The 15,897-nt window shown below is 36.9% G+C and overlaps 1 protein-coding gene across 8 annotated transcripts in view; it reads left to right on the plus strand.

The window, feature by feature from the left end:
* Window positions 1-15,897, plus strand: part of epha6 (EPH receptor A6) — a 579,601-nt gene that overhangs the window by 496,100 nt on the left and 67,604 nt on the right. For all 8 annotated transcript variants that reach the window (XM_062974910.1, XM_062974912.1, XM_062974911.1 and 5 more), the window contains one exon: window positions 6,809-6,870. In XM_062974910.1, coding sequence (XP_062830980.1) covers window positions 6,809-6,870 — 62 coding nt within the window. The remainder of the gene's footprint in view (window positions 1-6,808; window positions 6,871-15,897) is intronic.

Consider the following 15,897-nt stretch of genomic DNA (forward strand, 5'->3'; position numbering starts at 1 on the left):
ATGTGTATGTGTGAATGGCTGGAGCTAATCATGTGGGATTCTCCACATACTTTCTGGAACGTGTGGCAATTAGTTTGGGGGAAAAGGTTATTGATCTGTGCGGTTGCAGTATTCAAATACACAGCACAGTCATCATGGGCTGCCTTTCTATATATGACTGTCTGGTAAAATTATGACCAGAGGCACAAAGTCATAATCCACAAAGTTGTCTGTTTGCAGTACTACTGTATGGCTTAATTTATCTACTCAATTATCAACAAGTACTTGCTGAAAGATCAGACAAGTTCATCACATTGTTGGTAATTGAAGTGGCATGCCATCTGTCTCAGTGTCTAGAAAAGATTCTATGATACAAAAGGTGGCTGAGAGGCACCCAAAAACAGACAGTGAAACAGACTTTACTTCATTACACTTAAACCCCACTCTTCTGAAGAGTGCAGAAGGGTTTGTGAGTAATGCCAGGCAGTATTCTATTCAGAAAGTTTACAGAGCCAAACCAGTTTAGTTTTAGTTATAAAGTTACAGTTTGTGCTGCTTTTGGTTATATGGGAATTCTTCACATATAATGGTATATATTTTGAGTACACGGTTTTCTGTGTAAAAAAGATATTCTTCTGTGGAAGTGTAGGAGACTCATTATGTGACAAGTAGCCACAAAACAAAACCGGAACTACTTCCTGCTCCTCAAAAGAAACTGTTTGGGTAGCTCCTCAAAAGAAACTGAAAGTCTGGCTTTGTGTCTCTAGTTCAGAAGTTCAAAACACTTGTGGGTTGTATTTACTGTGAAAAGGAACCAGGTTTAGAGGTTGATATGCATTAAATTGCATGATGCCCTACGATAAGCAGTAGGAGTAATTTCCATAATCAGTGAAAAAATAACAAACTTTCAACAGGGATCTAATTTGTTATAGACTTTATTAAAGTAGCAATAGGAAACTTGCAGCTTCTGAGCTGAAATAAACCCACAAATCAGCACTTGAACTATGGGATATTCCTCCTCCACCATTTATTCAGGTCACGTTCATGTGACTTTACAGTACCAGAATGTTACAATTACATTGTAGAAGGAATAAAGTCATGCTCTCTGATAGAAAAGAGTTATACTTTAGCAACTGGATAAAGGTGCTAAATATAAGTAACTGGAAGCAATAATTCAGATATGCTAGTTTTCCTCCGTGAACAAAGACTTGGAGACTGATTATGTGCAAGTCTCTTTCTCCTTGACCACATGGTGGAAGGGCGTGTGCCTAGAGAGAGGAGAATAACCTTTTTGCTCTATTAATAGAGAAAACACAGTGATGTCACTGTGAAGCAAAATCTCACACCATGCAATTATAGCACTAGAGTCCACTTTAAGTGCTATGGCAAATTTCAATGGACTCCAGGGTTTGCAATCTGGCAAAGCACCATAGTCCTCTCCTCTGTGTAGAATGAGAGAATGTTGTAGAATGGGTAGAAATGCTATTTCCATCACCCATCTGGACTTTGATGGCAATAGTGTCTCGACTCATTCTTCTATAAAACACCTCTATATCTATTGATCAAATGCTGCTTTGTCACTCATTCAGCAACTCTTGATTGTTGCTCCCAAGCAAAGAGTAGAAAGTTTAGCAGAAGAAAACTGCTAAAAGCATAGCAATTTCATTTGTACTGTTCTGTTAGAGTCACTTTGCAAATAGTACCGTTTCCCCGAAAATAAGACAGGGTCTTATATTAATTTTTGCTCCCAAAGATGCACTAGGTCTTATTTTCAGGGGATGTCTTATTTTTCCATGAAGAAGAGCTCACATTTATTGTTGAACAACAAAATGAACATTTATTATATACTGTAAAGTAGTTGTCATCACAAACCAGCATAACCAGACAAACTATGAATCCTATCAAGAATTTCTTGTTACTACCATTATTTACATGTGCAACCATCTATGGTACCTCTTGCAGTTTAGGTTTCACAAGGTTTCCACGCTGATTTCTCTCTATTCTAGTTTCAATGTAGTCATGAATGATGAATAATATAATATACTATAATAATAATATGATAATATAATAATAATAATATAATGATATACAATATATTAATGAGATAATATAATAATAGGATATAAAAATAACAGAATATGATAATAATATGGTATTAATAGGATAATATAATAATGGGATATAATAACAGAATAGCATAATAATATAATAATAATGGAATAATATAATAGAATAATAGAATGGAATAGAATGATATAAAATATATTAATAGGATAATATAATATGGAATATAATAATAAAACAGAATATGCTAATAATAATAAAATAATAATATGATAATATAATAGAATAATAGTATAGAATATAATGATATAAAATATATTAATAGGATAATATAAAATAGAATATAATAATAACAGAATAATATAATAATATGAAAATATAATAGAATAATAATAGAATAATAATATAATGATATAATAATAATAATAGAAAAAATAAAATATAATGATATAAAATATATTAATAGGATAATATAATAATGGGATATAATAATAGTAACAGATATGATTATAATAATATGGTAATAGAATAATAGTATAAAATAATCAGTTTCATGGCATAGGATTGGAATAAGGATGAGAGGAGAATCCCTATGCGTCCTGTACCTTTAAGAAACAGAAAGAGCAGGAAAGCCCTCTTCCTTCCTTCCCTCCCTTGCCCTCCCTTGCCCTGGCTCCAGGAGCCAATCAGAAGCCATGGGGGCAAAGGGAGCAGGGCCAGGAACGGAGCCTTCTCTCGGAAGGAAGAAACGGCAGCGCAGCAGCAGCCACGGAGGCTGGGGGACAGGCAAGGCAAGGCAAGGCCAGCAAGCACTTTCTCTCCCTCCCTCCCTCCGGTGTGTATGAATGAGTGTTGCTTCTGCCCTGCAGCCATGCTTCCCAATGGAACTCTGCTGCAGCCTTAATTGCTAGGTCTTACTTTCAGGGGAGGCCTTATATTTGGCAATCCCCCCAAACCCCTGCTAGGTCTTATTCTTTGGGGAGGTCTTATTTTCGGGGAAACACGGTATGTGCAGTATTCTGTTCAAAATAATATCTCTCTGTTGCCTGAAATAATAAAAAACAATAACAGAGAAAATGTTGACAAGATTTTCTGGAAGTACCTGTGTTTTTTATCCCTTTTATCATTTTATCTGCCATTCATTACAATACAATACAAGTGTTCTCACAAAATATCTTTGCTGTTTTATTATATTCTTTCCAGTCCTGCATGTACGATGATTCATTACAGAAGTTTTGCATATTTTATTCACTCTTTGCATTGTAAACATTACCTAAATAACATCTGATGGGGTGTTACAATTACCATGTAAATTGGGTCATATCTCCTTGGTGGTTCTGGAATAATTCTTGAATGCAAACAGTACAAGCCTTCTCGAGTAATACAGGATGTAAAATTAGTACCAGAATGCCCTAGATGTTTTTGTCACAAACACTTAGCATTGATTACATATTCTAGTTCAAAGAGAGAAGGGATGTTATCCAGCAGGTCCCCAGGTTTGATTCCTGGCACTTCCATATGCAGGTGTGAAAGACTTCAGTCTAAAATCCTAGAGAGCCATTGCTAAGTGCAAACAACACAGAGCCAAATAGACCAGTGGTCTGCTTTAGTATGTGATAATTTCCTGTGAAATATTATAAATGAAGAACTGGAAAAGTTCAAAAAGGCATGTGAAATAATTTTAAAATAGGGTGTAATTTATTACAAATCAGCACAAATAACATTACAGTACTAGATCCCATCTGATCTTAGAGGCTAAGTGGAGTCAATTCTGGTTATTATTTGAATGGAAGACCACTAATTAACACCAGGTGCTGTAGGTCATATATCAGAGGAAGGCACTGGCAATTCCACCCTGAGTATTCCTGGCCTTTAAAAAAAAACCTTGTAAAATTCATGAGGTCACTACAGGTGACTTGAAGGCACATATACATATAAACAGAAAGTATTACTACTTGTTCTCACATATATGTCAATTATTTGACCCCCACCTCCCACCCCCAATCCTGAATTATTTAACAGTTGATAGTTCACTCATGTGTGAAAATAAATTGTTCTAACATGTATTGTGACTGAAGTGCCACAGGATGATACATGCATTAGTTCTACAGTGAGTGGCCACTGTTAGACAACACAATATCCAGAGAACAGTATGGTTTGTCTGATACAAACAGCATGCTAGTATACACTGTTCAATCGTTTTCATTTGCAACAAGAGCAACTGAAATGCCATCTATTGTTTTCTATCTCCAGTTTGTTTTCTGTAAGTAAGAGAAGGAATTCATAATTGGTTTTTAGTTTGTTTCTGGTATTTATTGGAAGGCAGGGGAAAATGCCTTCCTTTAGACGCAATAAATCATAGAATCATAGAATAGTAGAGTTGGAAGAGACCTCATGGGCCATCTAGTCCAACCCCCTGCCAAGAAGTAGGAAATCGCATTTAAAGCACCCCTGACAGATGGCCATTCAGCCTCTGATTAAAATCCTCCAAGGAAGGAGCCTCAGCCACAGTCCGGGGCAGAGAGTTCCACTGCTGAACAGCCCTCATAGTGAGGAAGTTCTTCCTGATGAACCATAGGGCAAAGCTTCAATGTGTATTTAACTGCTCCCACAGTAGCACACTTCTCATGCATAACAAGCCAGGTCTCTTTTAGTTCCCTGACTTGTCATGTCACCTCATCTTATGATCCATTAATATCTATAGTCAGTGAGTGCATGTGTTGGTCCTGGGACGATAAACAATAGGACAGATTTATTTGTTTTTAATTTTTATATTCATATTTTGATGAATTTACTCTATTTTGATTGTGTTGTGTCATGTTTACTATTAGCTGCTTTGAGTCCCTATATTGGAAGAAAGGTGGGATAAATATAAAGTAAATTAATAGACAGATAGAATCACAAGAGTAATGCCTGAAGAGTTAAATGTGATTACTTTATACACTGAGCAGACTTAAGTCCTAAATGATTTGGAGTCAGTCTGTTTGAAGGATTCTCTTTCACCATATGAACCCATACATGTTTTAAAATCAGTCCTGGACATAACGCTCTTTGACCCACCTTAAAGATTGATTAGGGACAGTGGTTTTCAGTAATTTCCCTAACTTCTTCCCAGTCAGCCTCCCTAATGATGGATGAGTGGATAATCTCCATATTTCTAGCCTTGGCTTCTTTACTTTATATATTCTGGATTGGAGTCATTGTTTACTGAACTAAACTTAGTAACACCAATAGACTTCAGTGGTCACTACATTTCCCCCATTGTAGTATGCGCACCATGACTGATCAAGGTATGTATAGATCAAGCATCCCTCATCTGGAATTCCAAACCTGAAATTGTTCACATAGATGGTGATATAGTGACATTTTTGCTTTCTGACAGTTCAGTGACCACTGTCCACAAACTTTGTTTTGTTCACAAAATATAAAAATCTTATATAAAATTACCTTTAGCCTAAGTATAAAAGGTGTATATGAAACATAAATAAATGTTGTGTTTAGATGTAACCCTATTTCTAAGATATCTCATTATGTACATATGTACAAATACAGGTATTCCAAAATCCAAAAAGAAAATCTGAAATTCAAAACACTTCTTGTCCCAAGCATTTCAGATATGTGATGCTCAACCTGAATAACCATCAAAGTACTGTCATTAAAAAAAAAACTTCTACATAACATTGGGAGCTGTTGTGGTCCATCAGAAGAGATCTAGATTTGGGAAACTAAGATGAAAGTTACATCTAAACCATAGTAATTCTCAAGTTGTTTATTGATGTGTTAAGTCCAGTAATGTTATCGCCGTGTTTATTTATTTATTTATTTATTTATTTATTAAACTTATATGCCGCCACTCCCCTAGGGCTCGGAGCGGCTTACAAGAACCGGCTAAAATCAACAATTTTAAAAACATCTTAAAAACATCTTTAAAAACATCTTAAAAACATCCTAAAAGCACCTTTTAAAACATCAACAACAGAACTCAAACGCCTATCGAAACAGATGTGTCTTACATGCCCTGCGGAAGGCCAACAAGTCCCGCAAGGCACGAACTTCAGGTGGCAAGGTGTTCCAGAGAGATGGCGCCACTACTGAAAAGGCTCTGCGTCTAGTTGCAGTTTATGACACATCAATATATAAAAGACATGGTGAAACTCTCAGTGATTCACCAAAGACCTTTGAGTACTACAGTGAGAGATTTTCTTAAATGAATAGATGTTTGATATGGTTCAAGAAGGGCACTAGAAAAAATCCTTGTCTCTAAATCAAAAACCCAACAATAGTTGAACAGACAGTTCTAATAGTTTGATCTGAAGTTCTCAGCTAGATCCAGGATACTTACAATGCAACCCCTGGGCAATTAATTATATCATATTGAGGCCTTTTAAAAGGTTCCCTTTTGGACTATAACTCCTATAATTCTTCAGACAGAGAAGTATACAGGTCAAAGATACCACTTTTTTTTGGTCTGGACTGTAAATACTAAGGAATGGTACAAGCAATAAATGTTAGGTTTTGATGGAACTATTTAAGTTTTAAAACTCAAACTAAACACATCTGCAGTTAATCCTCCACCATAATCAAAGAAAATGCAGCTTAGCAATAATAGAACAACAAGGTACATTTTTGATACAAATGGAAATTGGAAAATGACCAATGTATTTTATTAATATGTTTACAAATAATCTCTTTCTAACAGCTGGAAATAAAAAAAATACCCTTAATATACCTGCAATTGTAACACATTCCTTTCCTGTCTTTTCAGGCAGACCAGTAATGATTGTGGTTGAATACATGGAGAATGGATCCCTGGACTCCTTTCTACGGGTGAGGTGTCATTTTCTCAGGACATTGGAATAAGAAACCTTTGAATAAGAAAGATTTCAACTAATTCATCATAAATTAATTTTTGCATAATGTTATTCATGGATTTTTAGCTGAAGAGAAACATTTTCCCCAGGGTGCATTTTAAAGTACAGTGATACATTAGAGCATAGCCAAGGGAAAAAAAGAAGATTTAAACTAAGAATATAATTGATTTCTTCTACAAGTTGAGTTCCCATATTTAGCAAAATGTATTTCAAATGGTGTTATTATGAACAAAAATATAAATTGAAATGCAAATGCCTTGCCATATGGCAGCTACTCATTTTGCTCAGTCATTTAAAATGTTTTATCTGAGGGTTTTTTATATAAAATTGCTTAGGGAAGTATAACATGGGTTCACCGTAAGTAATTGATTTATAATTATTTATGATTGCTTGCATTTAAGCAAATTGAATTAGGAGCTCTTGAATTGGCTTGGCAATACCCTTATACCACTTAAGGTCAGTTGTTGAATCTTTGAAGATGAATGTAGAAGGTATGGACATGCAGATCATGCTGATATAGCCACTGTGGAGGCGTTTAGGGGTCAGGTAAGATAAACAAGTCTGCTATTTTATTTATTAAAATAGCTCTATTTCATCTTACATCTTAGGATCTCTAGACTATTCCTCCCTGGAGATTAAAATTGCTTTTATAACTACTGTATTTGCAATGATATAACAGGCATTTGTATTTTAACCTGCCTTCATACGGCCAGTAATCTTGGCACATGAGCCAGTCATTTTCAACTCATCTGAGCTCAAGACATGGCATGTAATCTCACTTCTCTCCCATTCTGTCAATTCACTGTGGTGTTAGAATCATGGCGCTACAGTAGCTAAAGGGCCCCCGGTCATGCAGTGGGTTAAACCCTTGTGCCGGCAGGACTGATGACTTGAAGGGAGGGTTACTGACCTGAAGTTTGCCAGTTCAAATCCAACCCGGGGAGAGCGCAGATGAGCTCCCTCTATCAGCTCCAGCACCATGCGGGGGCATGAGAGAAGCCTCCCACAAGGATGGTAAAAACATCCAAACATCCGAGCATCCCCTAGGCAACGTCCTTACAGATGGCTAATTCTCTCACACCAGAAGTGACTTGCAGTTTCTCAAGTCGTTCCTGACACAGAAAAAAAAAGCTAGAGGGCTGACCAGCAACTCCCAGATTCCCATTTATTGCCATTCAGGCCAATCAGTCTCTCCCAGTGATGTCCTGTGGAAGACTGTTATCAGCCTCTGGCAGTCTGAGACAGTTGCCAAGGCCACCACATAAAAGAAGCACTCTTTGCTACAACATGATTTGGTCCCTGTAAGTCAACAGTTGGGTCTTGGAGTTACCTGCCATTTTAAAGTACTGTAATACTTACAACATAGTTACTCCGGGGCATTCTAGGAAATTAAAATGGCAGGTGGCTTTTAATTACCTGGCACAATATCACTAAGTAAGTCTGCCAGGTATGTGACTGAATGGCAGGGGATGCACCAGAAGATAGTTTGCCAAGGATCTCTTCAAATATGAAGCCAGGTTTGGTTTCTAAGAATAAAAAGAAAGAAACCATGCACACTTAACAGAGGTGACAGGAGAAAAGGTGGGATGGTGTCATAGAATGATATTCCAATTACTGTTATTATTTAAAATGTATTAGATTTGAAAGTTAAAGCAATATTGTTAAGACCAAAGTAAAACATTCATCATTAAATGGGGGGGGGGGGGCAGCTGAACACAACAATCAGTGAAATCCAGTGTATTGTGAGTTGAGGTGAGTTGAGCCTTATGCAGTTACCCACCAAATATCTGTTGGAACTTGTATGTGTGTGTGTGTGTGGGGGGGGGGGGGGGTTTGAATCCAGAAACATATCCAAACTATGAACTTGTATATTCAGCTGAAGTGTAATCTCATTCAGCACAACATGTTTATGTGCATTCAATAAATGTGTTGACTTATGGTGACCTCGGTTTTCTTAGACAAGGAATACTCAAAGGTAGCTGAACTATACATATTCCCTGAACTGCCTTTTGACTGACCAGAAGCATCTCCATCTTGTCTAGATCAAGTTTCAGTTTGTCCGCCCTCATCCATTACTGATAACAGGCACCAGTGTAGGACCAAAATAATTTCCTGGGCTTTCATCTGCCTACTAATGATACAAAACTAAAAACTCTGGACACTGTCTCCTAGTAGTTTTTACATGTTAAATAGTAAGCAGCGACAGACCTGATCCCCACAGATGATGATGGTGAAATTTTATTGATTCTAACAATAGCACATGTGATTTCACAACAGAAAATGGTTTAATTTATTAACACAATGGAGAAAACTATACATGTATACAGGACTATATCTATACTGTGCATCTGCATGGCTTTCTGGGAGGACAATTCACATAATATTCCCCATTCTTTTACATTTCATAAAGTATCAAATTATATTGTTTTATGTGTTGTCGAAGGCTTTCATGGCCGGGATCACAGGCTTGTTGTATGTTTTCCGGGCTGTATGGCCATGTTCTAGAAGTATTCTCTCCTGATGTTTCGCCCACATCTATGGCAGGCATCCTCAGAGGTTGTGAGGTTACCTCACAACCTTCTAGAACATGGCCATATAGCCCGGAAAACATACAACAACTCTATATTGTTTAAAATGAAACCGGAAGGTAACATTGTAAGAATCACTTTTGCTGAAACTGAAACATTCCTAACATAGATTTGACAAAGTAATGAGGTATCTCCAGTGTGTTCAGTCATTTACGTATGAATCACTCAGCTAGAACCCAGATTCTTGTACTGCCAAGTATTTAGTCTACCCTTGCTCTAAAAATATAGCCGTAACACTATCCAATATTCCTGCTACATAATATTTTTGATTTTGAATCTATTTATTTAGCCGGTTTTATATAAATGTTCAGGACAAAGACTACTAAAAAATGGTTTGTGACATAAAAATTGTTATCATTTGTGTTTTAGCGTCATTTCAGACTTCCTAATGACCCTAAAGCAAACCTATCATGGAATTTCTTTTCAAAGTGAGGAATCGCATAGTTGCAATTTCTAATGATGCAATTTAAGAGTATAAACAATTTTTATTATGCATTGAATGTTGGTGTAAAAATATTCTTTAAACTAAAATCAAACTAGTCATCAAGTGAGCCAAACATACTTTCTCCAATGAGAAGTTTCATTAGATGAAAGGGGGTAGAAAGGAGAATTTTTTAAAAATCCAAAATGGTTTTTAAAAAGTTTTTGCTGGGTGCTAATAAATCCTGATGAGAACAATCCCATACTGAAAAGTATCTTCTGCAGATAGTTCAAATATGGTTGTTTTTCATAGGAAATACCATTTTCTATGCAGAAAATATCATTTTCTATGCAGAAAATATCATTTTCTATATGCAAAATAATACTTCAACTCAGAAGTATTAACTCCTGAGCGGAAAATGTCTTCTCAATACAAAAGTATTACAATTGGGAATTTTTTCTGTGTAAAATTCACACATTTTAATTCACATAGCAAATGACATTTTCTGTGTAGGAATTAATCTTTCTTCATTGAAACATTATTTTCCATACTGAAAATGCTGTTTCCTACAAAAAACAACCACATGTGAATTCTGCACAGAAAAAGTCCAAAGCTGTGAATAGCCTTTGAAAACTGTCATTTCCAAAGACTTTTATATGATGGGAAGAAAACTGCTGAAACTGCTCTTTGCTATCTTCAAGAAGAGACTTAGTGAAGTATTAAATCCCTGTTTTACCATGGAGAAAGCCCTATGTCTACCAGCCTAGTAGACTTTGCTAGCTGGCCTGACCAGACAACTTCCTTGGCTAACCTTACGAACTGGAGTATTTTGAATCAGGGCTCTAAACTTCATGGAAAAATGTTGCTGGGTAGAAAAATGCCAGGAACCATTCCAGCTGGAAGATTCTGAGAGTTGCAATCTCAAAAGCTAACATTTGCAAATACTATAAAAAGCTCCTGCTGGTATTTATGTCAAATTTATGGGAAGTGACCAGAACAAAGATTTTCATCAATTTTCTTCTTCACTGTACATCCCTGTGTTGTAAGTGCTAGCTTAGGTGTATTTATTATGCCCCTCAGTTGTATGCTAATGCATACGCTTGCATCAGATGTGTTCTATCTGTTGAACTGTCCCTCTTGATCTAGTTTTGCAATTCTGTTCAGCATCTAAAAAAGACTGTAGACTATTCATTTCAACGGCATTAATAATTATCAGAGCAAAAGACCAAAAGCCCTACTTAAAAAAAGAAATCAGTGTAGTTCTTCCTTGATTTTCCCCCCTTGCCAGTTATTTGAAAAGTAAACTTTGAAACATCTTTTTGGGAATAAAAAAAGTACTGTGTGAGTTTATCTCTAAGACATAATAAAAATGTTACATTTGCAAGAGGTCTCTAGTGGTCTCACAGGACTTCACAAAATCAGTATTTCTTCATATGTAATATTGCCTTTTCACAGCTTCAAGCATTTTTATAGAAGTATATAAAAAGTAAAGCCAACGAATAAAATCCAAAATGTAAAGAATATGCTTCAACATTTCAAGCATCTATGCCATCTTTCCAAACCTCCTTGAAAAAAAATCAATGGCTTGTTCACTCAAACTTGATAGCCTTGATTGCATTTCCTGAAGAAGGGCATATTTGCAGATGATTACCTAATAATGTTTGATCTGGAGAATGTTCTGCCTGTGGCCATTTGAATCAGAACGGTATCAGTTTTGTTCTTTTTTTCTCAGCCTGAGGCTTGAAATTCCAATGAAGCCCAAATCCCCATTTCATTCAGAGGCAAGAAAGTAGTAATACTGCCAAAGGTTGATCTTAAGATTTGTTTTGCAAGCCATCAAAGCTGAAGCAGTGAAAGCACAAGGGAAAAGAAATTGGGAGGGGGGGGGCTACTGGGAAAGAAGGGCAAAATAAATTCTAAAGCAACAACCTGTGCCTCATATAGTTGTTAATGGCCCATTATATTGATATAAGACACTGTTGCTTGCAGTGCTTTGGACAATGGAAATATGGCAATGAATGCCACATTTGTAACAAGGCAGCTTTTGTTCCAGTCTTTACCAGAGTCATAGTGTCATAGCTATTTTACATTTCCCACCGCATTGCTGCTTGTGTCACCTCCACTGCCTTTATGATACGATCTTGGTTTAAAATTCCCAGAGGCATTTTTATATTTCTTATTTTACTTTGGAACTTAGCTATTTTAAGCATACTACCTTGAAAATGTTTTCCATTAACCTGGTGAAAAATGACTAATGGATACCACAGGATTCCTAGACCCACTGTTGTTTACCATCTTTATACATTATAAATTATTTGGATGATGAAACAGGAAATGCTTACCAAATTTGCAGATGACATCAAATGTTGGGGCAGGGCTGCTGGTGGTAAAATCCCCATGGAACAGAATCAGAATTTAAAATGAGCTTGACAGATTGGAGGGCTGGTCCAAAATTAACAAAATGGGGAGAAATATAAGGTTCTGCATTTTGGCATGGAAAATGAAATCCTTAAATATAGGGCTGACTTCAGAAAATACATGTGAAGAAGATTTAGAGCAGTGGTTCTCAAACTGTGAGGCCCCAGGTGTTTTGGCCTACAACTCCCAGAAATCCCAGCCAGTTTACCAACTGTTCGGATTTTTGGGAGTTGAAGGCCAAAACATCTGGGGACCCACAAGTTGAGAACCACTGATCTAGAAGGCCTTAGTAGACCACAAGTTGAACATGAGTTCACAGTGTTATACAGCCAGTGCTATTCCAGTCTGCATCAATAGGTGTATAGTACCCAGATCAAGGCAAGTAATATTATTCTGCTGCTTTGATCAGACCTCATACAGAAAGCTCTTTTTAAAGCAGGGCACAACATTTTAAGATAGAAACCAAGCCATTTGAGGAATTATTGTGGGAACTGAGTATGCTTAGCATGAAGAAGAGAGGTTTGAGATGTGATATGATAGCCATCTTTAAATACTTGAAGAAATCACATCTAGAAGATGAAACTTGTTTTCTTCTACTGAAGACTTAGACAGTGGATTTAAATTACAAAACAAAAACAAAAAAGAATTCCACCTAAACCTTAGGAAGAACCCATATAGTTTAAGGGCTGTTTACAAGTGAAACAGACTGCTTTGAGAGATGATAAACTCTCCTTTAGAGGTTTATAAACAGAGACAAATGGCCATCTTTTGGGGTGTCTTAATTATGTATTGGAGAGCACAGAACTAGATGGTCCTTCTAGACCCATTCTCTGATTCTACACATCCAAGTAAGTGTAAGATTTTAGTCCTAAATAAAATTCATGACAATCTTTTTTAACCCATTTTTAACCCATTAAAAAGAGAAATTATATAATTTGTAGATGCAATTTTTGTGAAAGTGAAAATGCTTTCCTTTAATCACAAGAGAGAAATCCAAAAACATAAGTTCTTCTCAGCATGGGAATGCAGTGGTGGAAAATTTCACATATTGAATTGTTGTTCTTTAGCTGCTATATGTACTTAAAGTTATAGGAGCCATTGCAGAAAAGGCTCCTATATAACTTACATCAGAAGAGCCTGGAGATTTTTTTTCATTAAAATAGTTCAATTGGCCAAAGTATAAACCTAGGCCTAAATCAAATTTACACAATTGCACATTTATCATTCAGTAATTGATTTATTGGGTCCATGCCAGTTTGAACCAAGAGATAGATTTAGGTTATATTCACATCCTTTTACTCTGTATTGAACTTGAAATAATGTATCACCCTGTTATTGAAACACATTAATTCTTTCTACTCTCACTTTTTCAATACCTTGCCCTGCTTCAGAGAATTAAAAAAAAAACAGTTGACAGACTACAAAGCAATGAGCTAGAATGAAAGGAGATCATCTTGAACACCACCTACAATAAGAGAGAGAGAGAGAGTTTCAGGAATCCCAGTATGGAATATTAGTATCTTATCAGCATCTGATTTTATTGCTGCTCTGCCTCTCTTCCCTGACTTCAGATTCTTCTATGAATCTCTCTCCTCTGTCCCACAGGAGAACATATAGAGCAGTTTAGTCTCTTCTTAGGTACACTACTGTCAAGACCCAGGCTGCAGAGCACCAATAACCATACACAGAGGCCAGAATCTATCTAATATCTTTATTAAGGGAATATATAAAGTTAATAAAAGCAAGTGTAGGAAATAGTTCAGAAGTAGACCTTTCAGGGAAGGTCAAAATTAGTCCAAAGAAACAATGTCCAATATGAAATATTAAGGTCCAAAGTTGTAATCCAATAACCGAAACACTCACTTTGCCAAGCAAAGTGAGGGGAGATGACAAGGTCCTTTAGTCCATGAAACTTGAGCAAGGCTAGGAAGTAACTTGATTCTTGGAACACAAGGCTTGAAACAAGGCAACAAGAAACGAGGAGCAAGAACAAGATCCGTGGTAATTACTTGGCAAGGTCCGGGAAGCAAGGCAAGATCCGGGGAGTAAACAAGGCTAGGAGCGGAGGCTTGGAAACAGGAACAAGGCTTGGAAACAGGAACGAGGCTTGGAAGCGGGAGTAGCGCTGTCCACACACACTACTCCAGTAGCTGACGAATTGACTCCGCAAGATTCCTAAAGGGCAAGGAACCTAAATAGGTTCTCGTTTTCCCACCAAGGAACACTTCTCTGGGGAATCAGAACCGAAAGTCAATCTCTGTGCCCAGATGTATGACTCCCTAAAATTTCTCATGGAAGCAGGCTTAATCATCTGAATGCTTTGCTGCGATTCTCAGGCTTCTGCGATTAGCCTGCTGAACTCCTTTTTGTTGCTGATAATAATTACGGCGAGAAAATGGGGGAGATTTTGACTCAGGGCTTGTTTGGCAGATTTCAGGAAGACAAACCTCCTGCAGGTGCAAGGGCTCCAATTCTGGCTGGGAAAGTTCCCTTTCTGGCTGAAATGGTGGAAAACCCAAGTTTTCCTCTTCATCCGTCACAACAGCACTAGGAATGGGACTACATGGCCCATGAGTCATCACAACTACTTAGACCTTCTGTCTTGAATCCTGGCCATGCCTGGTAAAAGCCATTTCGCTTAACTGGAATTTGTCAGCAAAGGGAGTTCATTTCTTGTTCATGGGCCATTTACAACATTCTGTCTGGAACACTACAATGTTCCATAGACTTCTGCTGGGAAGAGTGTGTGAGAGAGGAGAGGGGAAGGTGTTTGCTATTTATGAATAGGATATATTAGCAGCTAGGTATGTGTTCTATTTACGGTATCACAAAGTCACAAGAGCATTTTGTAATCTAATAAGAGAAAAAGATCAAAAGATTTTGTCTCTTCCTAAATTTGTTGAGATGCACAGAAGAGAAGGAGACATGCATCCTGAGTAGCAAAGCAAACGCAAAGCAAGAGTAAGCACAGCTTTCATTAAGCAGGATCAAGCATGTGCCCCAGAAAAGAGAGAGAGCATATGCATGCAGACACCAACATGGATCCGTTTCCAAAAATCTACTTAAATTAAATACAAGAAAACAGTAATGGTCGATGGCTACCGCATAAGTGAGGCGGTGAATATATTATAGGTTTTGGTGTGAACCTTAAGGGATCTATTCAATGTGATACATATGCTTTGAGAATAAAGTTTAGCCCTTTAAAAGCCTGCATGGATTCATTACCTCCCTGATATGGAAGCTGCTGAAGAAAACTATGATAACAAATTTTCTGAAGAAATCAGGACAGAGGACTAGATCTTATTATTAGCCCCAACTACAATCCATAGGAACTTGTGAAGCAAATGTGTATGTAAGAAAGACATTGATTCAATGAGCTCATTTAATTTGGAATTAACTGTGGGATTCATGCTAGACATTCCTAGGTTGCTTTCTTCAAATACGGACATTAGATGCAAAACAGGTGATCTGGTGCTGGTGGAAAATCACAAAAGGAAACAAAATTCTTGACATTGTTAATAAATGAATGGTCAGAATTTGTCATGAGTTATTAGGA

The sequence above is a fragment of the Anolis carolinensis genome, chromosome 3 (genome assembly GCF_035594765.1).
Source record: "Anolis carolinensis isolate JA03-04 chromosome 3, rAnoCar3.1.pri, whole genome shotgun sequence".
In the NCBI taxonomy this organism is placed as follows: Eukaryota; Metazoa; Chordata; class Lepidosauria; order Squamata; family Dactyloidae; genus Anolis; species Anolis carolinensis.